This window comes from Aquila chrysaetos, chromosome 15 (assembly GCF_900496995.4).
Source record: "Aquila chrysaetos chrysaetos chromosome 15, bAquChr1.4, whole genome shotgun sequence".
Lineage (NCBI taxonomy): Eukaryota > Metazoa > Chordata > Aves > Accipitriformes > Accipitridae > Aquila > Aquila chrysaetos.
Window position 1 is genome coordinate 22,900,086 of NC_044018.1, and position 17,330 is coordinate 22,917,415.

Here is a 17,330-nt window from a genome sequence, read left to right on the forward strand (position 1 = left end):
AGAATGATTTCATTTGTTCTTTATAATGCCAAACACATTATCATGGCTTTTGCCTAGATTTCACCAGACTTCTGTTAACACTGACCCACCCCTTTCTTTGCAAGTAGCCCCATCGAAATCAACAATTTGATGTGTCTAGCAACTAGTGATTCTGATGCTTAACAAATTACAATTGTTGTTGACCTTAGTAAGAAAAAAAGTGTAAGCTAGCAGAAGAGGGATACAAGGAGAGAAGTGTTTACAACTTTCAGATGTTGATTTTTCAAGTATTTGGATTGAAGAAAGTGGAAATGCAGCTTAATGAAAGTCTGTAGTTTGCAGTTCCAGAAAAGTGTTTATTTTTTTTAAACAAACCTGCAAACATACTCTACTGAGCATAATCTCAAAAGTCTTCCTCTTAGGTCTACTTTGCAGTTATTTCTTTTCATTGTGTACGATAAATGTAATGATCTGTTCTTATGGACTGATTTGTTTTTAAGGGTAAGAAAGGCTAGATTGTTTTTTTTAATTAACATTCAGAACAGGCAAAGAAGGGTGGATGAAAGTTGTATCTCTTCTCTGGCTGGGTAAATAGTAGTAAGTGCAGTCATTCCTCTGTTTAGTGCTCAAGGGCAATACACAGAAATCCTTTCATTGATTCAATTTACCAGAAGATTTAAAGGCAAGAGAGTAATTTGAAATTTGATGGGAATGTGTAATATCGCAGGTTTATGTTGCATTTTCCTGCAGTGAAGTGGAGAAATCAGAGATAAAGTAACCCTTAACATTTTCCTTGACCCTTGAAATTTTATACTTTTAAAGGTTTAAGGCAGACTCCTAGCTTAGTACAGTGAATTGCATGAAAGAAACATCCAGTGATGGCCTCGATCTGTATGATGCCTCCAAATAGGAAAGTATCTTTAGAAAACACACTTATTTTGATATGTAACTGAGAATATACTAATGATTTAGGAAGAATTCTCTCGCGTGTGTTTATTTTTCATGTTTATTCTGGTTGATGCTGTTCCAATAGCTTTGTGTTTGGTTTGCTGTGTTTTGGTTCATACACTGGTGGCTACAGCAGACGTAGGGGATGGAGGTGCCAGCGGTGTCTGTGCTGGCAGCTGCCCTGTGTCCAGCACCAGTCTGCCCTGGCAGCCCGACCGGGGGGCATGGCTCGTGTCCATGCTCCTGATCTGTCTGCAGAGCGGGTAGCCAGCATTATACTTAGATGGTGTTCTTGCCAACACGGGGTTGAAATCCTCCTGCTCCAGGGGAGTTTGCTGCCTGCAGACTAGCTTCCAAAGTTGTACTGAGGGTGAAGGCTCTGTAGTTTGGATGCTACACTGCGTGAGCTAAATAATCTACAGGGGTTTCCTGGAAAGATAATCCAGCCCGGTTCCTCTCATTCAGCCAAAGGGAAACATGCTGACTCTGTATGAGTTGGGGTGGGATTTTTTAGGGGAGAGGGAGAGTGTTGCGTCTGCAAGAATTACATAGCCATCCCGCTCCTAACATTATGTCTGGGAGTCAGAGTGTATCAGCAGGGTTCTGCAAGCTTTGTGCATTTAAGTAGTCAGCTTATCCTACTAATCGGAGTATTTTTCTGAGTTAGTGTTATCTTGTAAACATATGTGCTTATTGATGGTTAGGACAAAATATTTCTGCTGTTGTTAAGATTTGTTGCTGACCTCAATGCAGATCATTTTTTCACTTAACCATGATTACAATAAAATTTAAAGTGGTTCAGTGAAATTGCAGGCTTGTGTTAGAGTTGGGATGTGGATGTATGATCCAGAACTATCTTGTGATCGATGAAAAAAAATTTTGAGTTTTAAACCACCATAGTGAAAGCTATAAATAAATTTTTTGGCTTCATCACATGACCAAAAGCAACCTTCAGGAAGGATGTTTAAACTAAGGTGTAACAGCAAGTCTGCTGCTTGGTGCTAAGCAAAACTTCCATGTCAGTGAGAGATTTGAGGGCCAGTGAAGCATCGATATTTGTCGCAGTTCTAGTGCGTGCTTATTAAAATTACACATAATGCTGTCCGTCATGCTAGATGAACAAACTTGAATCTTAATTGTAACTATAAAAGGCAATGATAAGGTGAGCTAAAAGGAAATGCCTATGGTAATGCCCGTACACACAAAGCTAATATGTATTAACTTACTACTACCTATAATTTCCCGGGATGCATTTCACAATTATCTGTCTGCAGGGACATTAAAAGCACCTGGAGCAGCAAAGTGAAATATCGATGGTATATGTATAAATAAACCACTCTGATTTTCAGACGTAATGAAGACCCTAGCTGCACATGGGTGCATTAGTTGTTTTTGCAGTCTAGAGAAAGTGTCACCAATTTGATCAGCTTAATTTTCGTAGTGTTAAGAAATAGCGATGTGTGTTCATATTATTCTTTGTCATGCTTTCCTCCTCCAACTGAGAATTACATCTTTTTATTATATATAACCTTATGTTTTTATTCATTTTAGACAAGCTCTATATGGGACCAGGGCAACTGTACCATGATCTGCAGAACCTTTTACATGACTTGAATGTAGTTGGTCAAATTAGTCAATTAATAGGCAGCCTTAAAGGAAACTATCAGGTAATAAAAAAAGCTGGATTTATTTTTCAAATATGTTCCTGTTGTAAAGTAGCATAACTGTCTCTCCCTAGGATCTGTGCAAGACATTCTTTAGTTCTCTCTGTAAAGAGTGTAATAATTTTTACCTCTAGTAATTCATTTACTGTTAAATGTTTAGCATTATAAGTGGATTACAGCTGTTTTTCTAATCTTGTTTTTTGTTTTTAAGCGTAGGTGGTTACTACAAGTGTTTGCATTTGTTCAGTAGCTGATAAGCTTATATGGAAACAATTACATTTTGATCTTAAGAAATTGGATTCTTGCAGTTAGACAAGGTAGTAGGAGGATGGTTGTTTGGAGGAAGCTCTTGATGCCCATCCAAGCTCATAATCCTGGCTTTCAGGCAGAGCTGTACTTAAAACTGAGTGCAGATCACAAAAACATAAAAGGATTTTCAGAGGAATCTTGAAAGTAATTTGCTTTGGCTTTGTTCACATCCCTTTTATTTATCTTATATTCTGGCAAACAGATACAGTACTTTAACACTGGATTTCAGAATGAGTTCTCCACAGTCTTAAGACTTTAAAAAGTTGCCTTTTTTACTTTTATTTTATATGCTTTATATATGCTTAGGCACAATTTTTAACTCCTACCTGCCACCATAGGCTGTAAATATATATATGCGTGCGAATATGCGTATGAAAGCTGAGTTTCTCTTGGGATAGCTTGCCTTCAGTCAAGGGCATTAAATAAAACACAACGTTTTGTGAAAATATGTACTGTTAAGGAAGATTATGGAAACAGTACTTTTGGACAAAATTTCACAAGTATTTGAAGGTGAATTTCAGCTGCATTATTGGGAATATGTATAGCACAGATACCATAAGACATTCACCCATTGACATATACAAAACCTTTCTGCCTGCACTGCCAGTCAGAGCCAACTATGTATTGAAAACTTAAAATTCAGTCAATGTTTCCAGGTAGAGATGTGTAAGATAACTAGAACAGCTTAGTTGAGGAATGAGTTCAGCTTCTCTATTTTTGAAAAAGACTTCCATTTTCATAAAATTCTGGCTGTGGAAAATTAGTGTACTTTTGTGTATGAATACTTGTCACTATTGATGCTTTAAGTGTCACTCAGGTGTGCTTTTACCCTCTGTGACCGAACACTCAGTTTGCAGAGGGTCATTGTTTCAGCATCCTACTTAAACAGATTCCAACCACACAGACAGCTTTCACGATGGCTCTGTAAACATTTTGGCTCAAAGATTTGAACAAAAACATATTGGCAGTTTGATTTGTAGACGTTTTCATGAGATTTTCTTTAGAAACAGAATTTGTGGGTTCTGTATAACTACTCATTGAAATGAAGTAAAAGGGTTGTGTGTACACCTGATGCAATTTTACATTTCTTAATCTGACAGACGATTGGGAGTGTCATTTGTGTATCATCAAACTCTGAGCAATGTGAGATTAAATCATCAGACAAAATATGTAAAATATGTTAGCAAATTTTTTAGAGATATTTTTGACATGTGTTTACAAATACAGCTAGATTATCCATGATTAAAATGTGGACTCAGTGAGGCCCAGGTGCCAGGAATTGTTTGTTATATGCAGAGATCACCTTAGTTAGCCTGTTGGAAATAGGCCAGTAGGCTGGCGTTGAATCTTAGCTTTTTTAATTTTTCAGAACTTAAACCAATCTGTAGCCCATGACTGGACCTCAGGTTTACAAAAACTGATTTTGAAAAAAGAAGATGAAATCAGAGCGGCAGATCGCTGTAGAATTCAGCTGCAACTCCCAGGAAAACAGGACAAGTCAGTAGTAATCTTGATTACAAAACTTTCTAAATGGGCTTATGTATTAGGCATAGATGTACCAGGGAGGATTTGGGAATCTGTAGCTCTTCCCCCTCTTCTGTCTCCACAGTTAGCCTCTGACTTCTGCTCTCATGCCACCATGCTGGGAACTTGCATGTTCCAGGGCAGCGTTGTAGTTTTTCTCCTGTTCCTCAACCCTGCGTTCCAGATGCAAGAAGCAAGAGAGGAACTGTGGCAATGATGGCTAATAGGGAACAGCCACTGTTATGTTCCTTCACCAAGGAGGGTGTTCTTCTCATACCATTTCGTGTAAAGTGTGGGAAGCTAGGCGTACGGCGTATTATAGCCTGCATGCTTGTATCGGAGCTGTGTCTTTGTCTAAGTATTAGAAAATGATGACATTTCATCTTGCTCAACATTTTTAGCCTTGACTGTATCTCATACTCAATGCATTTAGAGTGGCTTTTTTTTTTTGTCTTGCAGGTCTGGGCGGCCCACTTTTTTTACAGCTGTGTTCAATACATTTACCCCTGCCATCAAACAGTCTTGGATCAACAATTTACAAATGGCTAAACTGGCCCTTGGTAATTCCTAGTTACTTAAATTTCCTGTCAAGATAGCTCTCAATGTACAGTGTAATTTTTTTATTTTTATTTTTTTTTTTAGAAAATTATTTTTTTGTGAAAATCTATCTGCAGATGTTAAAATTGCAATACAGTAAATAGTAGTGATTGTGTATCACTACAATGTAATGATGTTATAGATAGAATGGGCGTTTCATTATGAAGGAATATAATTTCTACAGTATTTTAATGAAGTCTGTGGTAATCACTACTAATTGTTATACCTGAATCACCAAGAATGAGATATGCTACAGAACAGACAGGTGAGGAAGTTATTTCATTATAAATTTATTTCTTCAGATCTTAGGAACTTTTTAAACTTTGAACTTTAGGTTCAAATTTCTCAGTTTTAGCACAGAATGTTTTTAGCTAGGAAATATCAGTAAACCTGTTGGGTTCGTTTATTCAGCTTTCTGAGCATGAAATAAACTTACAGGTGTAGTTTTAATATAATGCAATATTTCTATAGTTGGATACGTAAAAATCAAGGGGCTTGGGGGGTGTTTGTTTTTTTTTTTTTAAAACATAAATCTGTAGTCTTCACTGGAGGGATTATCACAAACAAACCTGATCTAAGTGGGAGCAGTCAAGAATGTGCTGTCCTGTGATGTTATTGGTCTCCTGTGTTTGCACAGAGGGCATAGGTTTCCAAAGATACCTGGGATTTTGAATGCCTAAGTTGAGAAACATTGAAGATAGGCACTTGCTAGAAAGCACGCTTCACCAGCACATCCTTAAAATACAGTGCTTTTATGGTATTTGACTGAAGGCAGGCAAAATAACAAAAACAAAAGAAGAGAGAATGGATGTCTCCATCATTCCAGGAAGAGGATCCTTATGATTATGATAAGTAGTAGTTGGTAGTGATGTCACTTATACAGGCAGAGAAATGCTATTTGCAAGATTTCCTAGAGTCTGAGGAGAGGTTTGATGTGCCTTTTCCTCTTTTAATAACCTACTGACAAAATCATTAAAAGAATGCCTTTAACGTTTTGCTAGTGTAAGGTGTTCTTTTTTTTGCATTATCAGTATGTATGTAATCTACTATATTGAATTTTTGCTCATAGTTTGACATGGTCATTTATGCATATATGGCATAAGAACAGCCTGATGAGTATTAACCAATCCTAACAGAATTATTTTATATTCCTGTAGAGAGGTATAAGTGATTATTCAGTGAAAGTATTGTGGTCCTGTAGAGAGGTATAAGTGATTATTCAGTGAAAGTATTGTGGGATGTTTGTTGTTTTGTTCTTTCCATTACAGCGGAGGATAACCTGTTAGGTTGGTTCTGTGTAGAAGATGATGGGAATCAAATCAAAAAGGAGAAACATCCTCTCCTTGTTAGACACATGCCAGTGATGATGGCCAAGCAACAGGAGTTTAAGGTGAACAGAATTTTTATATGAAATTACAGTTGCTTTTGTTGTGTGATATAACTGCTAAAGAATACCATATTGTAAATACATCTGTTAGTTTGTATCTACTAGTTCTCTTGAGTTTACTACCTTGGTGTAAGACCAGTAGCAATGGAAGGTCCAAGAGGGTCACAGGAATGCAAAATACTGCAATCTTTGAGGCACTATGGAACATAGTGTTTACTTAAATATAGCATGACATTCACTTTCAGATGTAAGCTCATCACTTAATGAAAACAGAACTGCTGGGAATTTTGCATTGGTCTTGAGGTTTCCAAGTATTTGTTTGAGGCTCCAAAGTAACCTGCAGCTTACAAAATGCAGGAATCTGATCTCCGTGATAGCTGTCCTGTACCTGTGTAACTATGTGGAATCCTCCTCAAATTTCTGGTTTTCATTAGTGCACAGAGAGCAATAGTTTTAAAATAGTTTTAAAATTTCAGTTTTATGGGGTCTTGTATAAGGTGTAGTTCTGTTCTGAACAATGATACAGAAATCATTTAATGGTTCATTTCCTAAAGTAATGTATCAGTTTGAACTCAAATTGACCACTAGCTTTAATGATGAAAATAAGTACAGCATGTCCAGACCAACAGATTGAAGGGAAGGGTGCTGGATACTATTTTTTCCTATGCATCAACAGGATTTCTTATTGACCATCAGTCAGGCTTGTGCAAAAACACTACTGGAAATAAAATTGTACATGTATGGCCAGAATCTCAGTGTTAAATTAACATCATCACGTGGGTACTGCTTAAAGCAGTAAGTCTGCATACCCTCATTGCTAGGACAACCTACACAGGAGGGAAGTTCAGCTGACGGCTTCATTTCAAGTGTGAGTATGCAGTCCTGGATGCTGGGGAAGAGTAATTGCTAGCTGGAAATGCATTTGAAATGTGTAACGGTGTTAAATGAAGCCATTCCTTTGATACTGGTTTTCAAAGCAGAGCTGCGGTTTACAGCAGCCAAAGTCTACTGAAAGTCTCCAGTCTCCCATACAACCATAGTCATTCCTGTCTTATTAAACAGTCAGCTTTTTCTGTATTTGTGGTGGGTTGACCCTGGCTGGACGCCAGGTGCCCACCAAAGCCGTTCTGTCACTCCCGTCCTCAGCCGGACATGGGAGAGAAAATACAACGAAAGGCTCGTGGGTCGAGACAAGGACAGGGAGGGATCACTCACTCACATCATGGGCAAAACAGACTCGACTTTGGGAAAATTAATTTAATTTATTACCAAACAAATCAGAGTAGGGTAATGAGAAATAAAACCAAACCTCAGAACACCTTCCCCCCCACCCCTCCCTCCTTCCCAGCTCAACCCCACTCCCTGTTCTCTCTCCCTCCTCCCCCCGGCGGCGCAGGGGGACGGGGAATGGGGGTTGGGGTCAGTTCCTCACATGCTGTCTTTGCCGCTCCTTCTTCCTCAGGGGAGCACTCCTCACTCGTCCCCTGCTCCACTGTGGGGTCCCTCCCACGGGAGACAATCCTTCATGAACTTCTCCAATGTGGGTTCTTCCCATGGGCTGCAGTTCTTCACGAACTGCTCCAGCGTGGGTCCTTTCCATGGGCTGCAGTCCTTCAGGCACAGACTGCTCCAGCGTGGGTCCCCCGCGGGGTCACAAGTCCTGCCAGCAAACCTGCTCCAGCGTGGGCTCCTCTCTCCACGGGGCCACAGGTCCTGCCAGGAGCCTCTTCCAGTGTGGGCTTCCCACGGGGTCCCAGCCTCCTTCGGGCATCCCCCTGCTCCGGCGCGGGGTCCTCCCCGGGCTGCAGGTGGAGATCTGCTCCCCCGTGGACCTCCCTGGGCTGCAGGGGGACAGCCTGCCTCACCATGGTCTTCCCCACGGGCTGCAGGGGAATCTCTGCTCCGGCGCCTGGAGCACCTCCTCCCCCTCCTTCTGCACTGACCTGGGGGGCTGCAGGGTTGGTTCTCTCATCCCACTCCTCTCTCTGCTGCAGGTTTCCTTTCTTAAATACGTTATCCCAGAGGCAGTACCACCATCACGGATGGGGTCAGCCTTGGCCAGCAGCAGGTCTGTCTTGGAGCCGGCTGGTATTGGCTCTGTCGGACATGGGGGAAGCTTTCAGCAGCTTCTCACAGAAGCCACCCCTGTAACCCCCCATCCCCGCTACCAAAACCTTGCCACACAAAGCCAATACAGAACTGAATACTTTCTAAAATCACCACTGATGAAATAACCAAGCTAATTTAATTTTTTTCAGAAACTTGAAATATTTGTTTCCTTAGAGCCTACGTGTTTGTAAGTCCTGTAGGTCCATGCCAGGAGCCTTGAAGGCCCAGGCTTAACTCCTGTAATCAAGTTACAACAGGATCTGCTTGTTTTGAAAGGAAAGTCTGTTGCCCACAGGTGATGGTCTTTGCCTTGGTCACCTCAGGAGAATACAGTGTGTGGCAATATTTGCCTGAGCTCTGGGACAACTTTGCCAGTTTTGCAGCTCCTAGAGATAATGCGGGTGTGAGCCCAGCTGTCATGCCTGATGCTCCCAAGTCCTTGATATTACTGGAAAAGATGATCTAAGTATTATTGGTGGTTTTCTGCAGCCTCAGCTGCAGTTTGGGTGTCAGGCCACAGCTTGGGGTGGGAAGAGACCCTTTGCTTGGCTGATCCTGCTTGTTATCTGTGCTCAGGCTGCCCAGTGGTGGAGGGAGCCTGTAAAAACTTCTTCCATCAGAGCAAGTTTACGCCCCAGGCAAAGGGCTTCTGTCAAGATTGAGAGCTAAACTACCAGGGTTTAACTATGGAAAAACTTCATCGGTTTTGACGAAGGTGCAAAGTAACACAGAGATGTAACAAGCAGCCCGAGAAATATCCAGCATGCAGGCTGTCTTTTCTTCCACTAGTGATGTATTTAGCTGTCACAGCTACTGTAAATCACCACTACGAGTAGATACCCTCAGCATGTGTTAAATGAGACATGCTAAGAGTGGCATGGATAGCTCTTTTTTTTTTTCTTTCTCATCTACGAGTTTCCATCTTTTATACTTACAGTGAATTGCTTTGGTGAATACATGACACTATTTTTACTACTGCTAATCACTTGGTGATGCCTGCTGACTTCAGGGAGATAGGGAGATTTGTGAAATTCTTTGCACTTCTGAAGATTAAGTAAAATAGGAGTTTAGAACTCTAACCTACACCTGCTTGTTTTGGGGGGGTTTTTTTTGGTTTTTTGGTTTTTTTTTTCTTTTAAATTATTCACTGTTGGGAGGTGATGTTACCAGGTTATGGTGAAGTTGTCTAAGTTAATACTAACCAAATTGTCTCTAGCCCTGCAATATAATCACAATGACATTGTTGTCTGAGATGAGAACTTCAGTGTGAATTATGGAGAATCTTGTCTAAAAATGTAGTATCACACCTCATCAGAAACCTTTTTATTCTTTACATGTTTATGAATTGCTTTATACATTTTAAAGTGTTTACATAAGCTTTAGGGAGCTCTGTCATGGATATTAGGAAAATTAGGGAAAATAGAAATCCATGACTGCTCATAAAATGCCTGTTTTCAGAGCCTTGGTGCTTGAATGATTTTCAGAATTGGGATGGACTTAAATATAGATCTCTAGTCTGTTGTAGCTTTCAGGTTTTTTGTAAATGGCCTGCATGATAAGATGATGAGTATGGTTATTAATTTGCTGACAGTAACATGATGACATGAAGTTGGGAGGGAGTAGGAGTATTATGGATGATAGTATTAGTATTCAGAATTAGTAAAGCACCTGGAGAAATAATTTGAGGGGAAAAAAGGAGGAAAAAAAAAAAAGGGATGACAGTCCGTAGGACAGACACATGGTATTCTCAGGCAGAAATAAAGAGCTTCACAAGTACAGACCAGGGAGGTTGTTGAGTAGAAGGTCTGTAAAAGTAACTTTTAATAGACTGGCAAGCTAAGGATTATTTAAGAATGTAATGTTGTTATAAAGAGCAAATAATCAATGGGATGTGTACAAACAGGCTTCAGAAGAGGTAATCATGACGTATTGCTGCTAACAGCCTTGCTGGGATAGCATGTTCAGGTGAGAAAGTTCTGCATTCTGAAATATATGAAGCTGATATATCTGCTGGAGAGATGCCAGTTGGAAAAGTGATAGTAATCAAGAATTTTAAAAACAAGAATTAAAAAAATAAACTGTTTTAAAAATTTTTAAATGTAATTTATTAAGTGACAATGTTAGTTTAGCCTAATGAAGAGGAGACTCAGGCAGGGTCAAGACATATATCAGCTTTATGTAAAAGGACACTGCGGAAGGGAAGTACCTGGTGACTGAGATGAGAAGTAACAGACTAACAGTTACAGCAAGGATGATGTTAGGTTGGGTATTTGGAAAAACTGAATAAAAGTCATGAAGCATTTAAGCAGATCAGCTACAGAATTTGTAGTCTTTGGCTTTTAATGTCTATAAGAGTAGATAAGGAATGTGTTAGAAATAACACACGTGTAGCTGACCCTGCCCACGGGAAGCTGGATGGACTAGACTTCTTGCCTTCTGTGATTCTTTGATATCCTTAAATACTTTAGTTAATTACAGACTAAATTAGACAGAAACAGACATATCTTTTTAATGTGGTAACCGGTCTCTTTTCCTTTGCTTGAAGATTGAATGTGCTGCTTATAATCCTGAACCATACCTCTCTGGCGAAACAGAGTCAGATTCCTGTGCCATGGAACATGGTTTTCTTTGGGTAAGCATAATCTTTAAAAGCTAAAAAGGGAGTTGTCTCCTGTTTCTCTGCATTGTTTTTTGTGACTCTCAGCAACATATGGATCTGAAATAAATTTTGGGTTGTTTTTTCTCTCTTTTTTTGTTTGTTTATTTGAAGATGGACTTCTATAAAGGATAGGTAGTAATTTTGTCCATGTGATCTCACTGTTCTCTGTCGGGTGTCGCTTTATGTGTGTGTGATTTGTAAGTGCGGCACAGAACAAATTCCACAGTGCTAAGCACATTCAGAAGTGAGTTCTGTGCTAATTTATAATGAGGGCTGCTAAAACCCATATGAGCTCATACTGTCCTATTGTCTGTTTCCATATTTTAAAAATGTTTTAGCCATAAATAATCTGTTTAAGTCTGTACATAGAAAAAAAAAAAACATTCTGGCATATTGTTATGACCCCAAATATGCAGATATTCCAGCAGACAAAGTGAAATAGCCAATAACTTTTTAAAAAAAAAAAAAGCTAATGATTTCAGTAGCTTTTATTGTTAGTATAATAGTGAAATTTTAAGGGAACACTTGTGAATTAGAAGTAGAAGTTAGAAATAGTGTTTGACAGTGGTCTTTTTCAAGGTGACCGATATAATTTCTTCTTGTCTTCGCTGTTTGTAAACAGTCATCACAAACATATGCCAATAGAATCTTTCTACTGCCACAAAATGTTCTTTCTTTCTCTTGGCTATGTTTTTTCATTTCATATAAACATAAAGAGTTACTATATAAAAACACTTACTGCTGCTTGGGCAGACTTTTTTGTTTGGGTGGTTGGTTGGTTTTTTTTCCACTCTTCCCAGAGCTCTAAAATGTACAGATTTGTGGACATATTGATGATACTTAGTTCTGGATCAAGGAGAAGTTTAGGGTCCTGTATCAGCAAGTTTACAAAAGGGATTATATTAATAATCCCTCTTTCTGTTGGGACAGAGCATTTATTTGTAGACCTGTTACTGTGCAAAGGACACACCTCAGCTATATTATCTGTTTTTAAGAGAATCTGAGATTAATTTAGGACACTGGTTATTAAAATAATATTACACATGTACTTATTATAATTGCATTACATTATGTATATACATATGAGGCAGACATCAGAATAGGCCATAATATTCCTCCTTTCACAAAAGAAAGAACTGTTTTTGTGAGTATACAAGGGAATTTTGTGTATATAATCTTTTGAAATCTCTTGTATTTGTGTTGAATTATTTTCTTGTTTATGTCTTAATGCATGAAAACTCATATTCACTCATATAACTTGAGATGCATTCTGCAATTAATATTCCAGTCATTCCTTCTTGTTAATGCTGATCTTCTTGGAGACAGATATCAGTCTTGGTCTTTTTTTTTCTTTCCTCTTTCCAATTCAGATTGGGAGTTGCACTAATCAGATGGGCCAGATTGCAATAGTCTCATTTCAAAGCTCCAGCCCCAAGGTTATTGAGTGCTTCAATGTGGAATCACGGATTCTCTGCATGGTCTACATACCAGAGGAGGAGAAACTGAAAGAGCAAAATAAGGCTCTTGACTCTGAAAACGTTCTTGCAAAAGCCTCTAATGTGCCTACTATTTGCCTTGGCATGGAAGAAGGAAGGTGATTCTCATTTTTAATGTACTGTGTATGATTTTTACTATTTTATAGCAAAACTGTGTGAGATACTTCCAAGAAAATGTTTTCTTTTTAAAAAAGTATCCATGTGATATCCCAGTGACCTCAACTTCTCCTTTCCACCTAAATCAAGGAAAAAATATGCTCTACGTGATTTCAAAATACACTATGTAGTATTTGAAATTAAAATAATGTGTATCTTCGATGAAAGAGATTAATTCATTATACATCATGTCTGAAAAATATAAATATTACTTTTGTAATGTTACAACATAATCTTTAGGTATTGGAAAATTTTCAGAATGACAAAAGTGTGAATGAGGAACCCATTAACCAGCACTGTGATATTGTGCAGGATTTGTCATATGAATAAATAATATTGCTGTTTACTATTGACATGAATTATTTTGCTCTGTTTGAAGTGATGACCGTACTGAGTCAAAACAAAGCTACATTTTCTAAACTTACAGGTCAGTAAGCAAACAGATCTAGCTAGTGAGGGTGTAAGTATGTAACTACATGTGGTTTTTGAAGGTGTTTCTAACCAGTATAAATGAAGGAGAACTGAATTCTCCAGGGAAAATGCTATGTTTCCAGAAATTCCAACAGATAATTGTACTGATTATCTTTGCTTGTGAAGTGCAATTAATTCCAGATTAAACTATTCAATATCCCTAACATATCCATGGTAATAATTTGTAGGAATGGTGGGAATTTTAAGTATAATTGATGTCTGGTAGTGAGTTTTTCTTCTATTTTCCTAGTTCTTCAGGTAGTACTTAATCCTTTTTTTTTTTTTTTTTTAAACTAGTAGAAAGTTTTGGATAGAGTCATAATAAGGACTTTGAGCAGAATTTTCATTATGTCTCTTTGTTGAATAAATGTTTCTCCAAACAAGATCATATGACAAGTGTTGTCATATGTCAATGTTAAGTAATTGGAAATTGTCTACATAGACATTTTGGAGGGTTGAGATACTACTTTCCATAGTAATCTTCCTATGAATGGAAGAAGAAAACCTTTTTTCTTCTCAATATTTTATTCTAAATCTCTTTTGTGCATATTCTGATAAGAACTAAATAAAACATAATTTCACAGATTATTTTTTTTTTTGCTTGCTTCTTTTTATAGCATTTCTATTTACAAAAGTTGCCAAGGCTCAAAGAAGATTCGACTTCAGCACTTCTTCACTCCTGAAAAATCCACTGTTATGAGCTTAACATATATGTCTCAATACTTGTTTGCTGGCTTGGTAAATGGAAACATCTCAATCTACACAAAAGCAGAAGGTAATGTAGTGATATGATTTGATAACATCCTGAGGAACTCACATGCCAGTGTATTTTGGCAGGAGTCATTTTCCACTATTATATTTTCCGAAAATTCTCTGTAAAACTGCTGAACTAAGCTTACTACGCTTTTCAGTACTTCTGAAAAGACTTGCTTTCTGTTTTTGAAGGACAGTAGAAACTTTGATACTGTTCCCACTTTTACCATATGATATATATGAAAACTGATTTGTGCCCCTTGGCTTAAACCCTAAGGTCTTCAATGTTACAAGAGTCCAGAAGTTTATGTGATAACAGGCAGTATACTGTATTTTACACAGCACAATGCTAATTCCACTCAACGACCCAGTATTGGTGTTTATGAAAGACAAAAATTCCTTATTGGTAGAGATTCCTGTATATCTCATTTGAAATGACAACTCCATTTTTACTGTACACATAGGAGAAATCTTTCCTATGTGTGTGACTCATGTATTTCACAGTAGGACTCCTTTTTCCATTAGCATCACAGTTGGTTGTTTTGTATCTAGCTAAGTAATTGGCTAAAATAATTTGAGTAAAGGAGAATCCCAGGTAATAGTTCTGAATCAGAACTATCTTCTCCAGAGCTGGTTCAGGTGCTTGTCTGTGTACTTCCAGTATATCTCACTAACTTCCCAGCAGTACTGCATACGAATATAGTTAATTCAGTTCAAAATCAGCGGGGCTTTACTCAAAGTTTGAAACCTGAGTTTTTAAGTGAGATGTTAGCATACAGACACCTGACCTTGCAAAGTGCAGAGCCAGCAGAGATCTGATGTACCTTATTAGTGTGAGCTGCGTAACAATGGTTGTCGTACTTCTCTAATGAGGTGGGCCCTGTAAACAGTGTAGTTGCGTTTGTGTGGCACTATACCTCGGCTACTAAATCCTGCCAGTCTCTAACTGAGGAGCCAAGCTCAGTGTCTTGAATCTTGAAACAAATCATATGTCCAGGTTTAGATCATATAAAAATGTGGTTTGGGAAAGGCACAGGATGCAATTTTTTTTTTTTTCCAAGCAACAAAGAATCTGAAAAAAGTGTTGGGAAAGAGATTTCCTTTCACCAGTTGTCATCTTCAACCCAGTGGGTTTCCTGTTGAGCTGTCGTCTCTGATCTGAAGCCAGACATTAGATTACAGTTCCCTTTAAAAAAAATTTTTTTTAATCGCTGAATAGCAAATTTTTCTTTGTTTTGGAGGCACAGGAGTGAGGCCTTGATCCTAGTCTCATAACATCGTTCTTGATGTTTCAGTTTCTCTGTGTACCTGGGTGGGGTAGTGAAGTGAATCTGTCATCTTCTCTGAAAGGGATTGGTGTATTTAAGCTGTTTTAAGATTGCAGTTGCTGTCACTCAACTTCTTCCGGAAAAGACTACTTCAAAAAAGATGGGTGGCATCCTTGGCAGTATAGGTAAGAAAGGATGCATGGGTTGCATATGTACAGAGGATGTTAAGGACAGGGTAGAGCTGTTAACCAGACTGAATTATGTTATGAGCTGGAGGTTATGTTGTATTGACCAGGATCGTAGTGTCCCTGTTTATCTTCATCTGAAGACACCAGTTTTGTGCAGCTAGATATTCATAGAGCCTGTCACAGTCTATTTCAGGATCACTGAAGCTCCGAGATGGGAAATAGGCATTCATGTTTTTCTGACTCATCTTGTAATCACTTTCCTTACAGTTTGGTCTGTGTGTGTTATTTCAGTTCTCCATACCTTACGAAAGTTGTGCAAATCAGCTGCTCCCTTGTTAGCATTCATATTCCTTATACTTCGCTGCTGTGGTCATGTGAGCAGTCGGCCCTGGAGGGGTGTTTTTATGAGCGTTGACCTATTTTACCAAACAAAGGAATCCAAGCAGTGAAAATGGGAGGGCGGGGAAATGCAGCCTCTGAAGAGCTTTGTGCAATTCATCAGGGTCGCCTTCAGTTCTGCAGAGGGGATTTACTTTCCAGCCATCCACTTCAACATGGGTTTTGGTCTATCAGCGTAAAGGAAATTAAGGAAAGATTTAAAAGTGAACGTGCATTACAAGGCATCTTGATTTGAAGCCTGAGAAGGACAAATGCTATGGGATGCAAAGGTTAAATGGTTGTGCAGCCTGTTGTGGGACTCCATGAATGAAAAGGGGTAGTCTTTCTTCGAGGATGAAAATCCATCTCGCAGTCTCTATTAGAGTTGTGATCCTTGTGTCTTCCTCTCTGGGCAGAATGTGTAGTGGATCAGTTAAGTCACTGAAGCTCGATGCCTTTATGTATGTAGTCAAAGACCCAGGACTTCTGTCATTTGGTTTTCAGTACCCAAATAGCTCTAATTTTTCCTGTTGTTTTCAGATGGCTCAATGCATGTAAATATCCAGCTTGTTCACAAACAGCAAGTGCTCTCTTCTGACTTTCTTCACAAGAGAACTTTGTCAGATCGGCAGCAACCAGAATGTTCTCTGGCTGCAGAAGGTCTTGTCTTGAAGTAACTTAGAATGGAAACTAAGAAGTATGTATAGTAAACTGAGGAACACATGCCATGTTAGTGGAAGAGTTGAAGATGCCCAGTGAGATTTCTTCCTTTATGGGGGGTAGTCATGTTTTACTGAGACACCTTTGTATCAGTGTATTTTCACTTATGAGTTAAAAAGTATTTAAGCCTGAATGTATTTGAACATAATTTAAAAGCAAAGTCAATGAGATGCTGATACAATAAAATCTACTCAGTTCTTAAATGTGAGCTAACATAGTGATCTGTGAAAATGTCACAGAAAGACTAGGATGTAGGTCAGCTAATATGTTAATCCTAAAAATAGGAGCCCTGATAATTATCCTCAATAATCCTTAATTTTATGTGGGTGAGAAGACTCATTTGGGGAACCGTGAAACAGCTAATGCATTAAATGTTATATATAGGAATGGAAGTGATGCACATGGTAAAGTTTCTGACACCTTGTGTGTTGGGAACTTGTTTATAGTGCTATTAACTTTTGCAGTTATCAGTCTACAATATTTTGTATTTAGTGTTTGCCTCAGGCTGAATTATTAGGAATATTTCCAGGCAAAACACTTCTGGATGAGGTTAAGGAAAAAGTACATTGTATTGTCTTTGTTTAAAAAACATAACAAAACCCCTTTGTGGTGATTGCAGACGGCCCAGCAGATGTGTTTTCTGAGTGATGTAATAGCAAAAAAGGTCAGCGCGTGTTTGACTTCCATTCACAAAAGTATCTTAGGAAAGGGAAATCACAATCTT

General features: G+C 38.5%; 1 protein-coding gene across 3 annotated transcripts in view; it reads left to right on the plus strand.

The window, feature by feature from the left end:
* Nucleotides 1–17,330, plus strand: part of ARHGEF10 (Rho guanine nucleotide exchange factor 10) — a 120,275-nt gene that overhangs the window by 75,605 nt on the left and 27,340 nt on the right. For all 3 annotated transcript variants that reach the window (XM_030036804.2, XM_030036803.2, XM_030036805.2), the window contains 7 exons: nucleotides 2,479–2,594; nucleotides 4,270–4,397; nucleotides 4,884–4,984; nucleotides 6,290–6,411; nucleotides 11,063–11,149; nucleotides 12,547–12,770; nucleotides 13,917–14,074. In XM_030036804.2, the coding sequence (XP_029892664.1) occupies nucleotides 2,479–2,594; nucleotides 4,270–4,397; nucleotides 4,884–4,984; nucleotides 6,290–6,411; nucleotides 11,063–11,149; nucleotides 12,547–12,770; nucleotides 13,917–14,074 (936 nt within the window). The remainder of the gene's footprint in view (nucleotides 1–2,478; nucleotides 2,595–4,269; nucleotides 4,398–4,883; nucleotides 4,985–6,289; nucleotides 6,412–11,062; nucleotides 11,150–12,546; nucleotides 12,771–13,916; nucleotides 14,075–17,330) is intronic.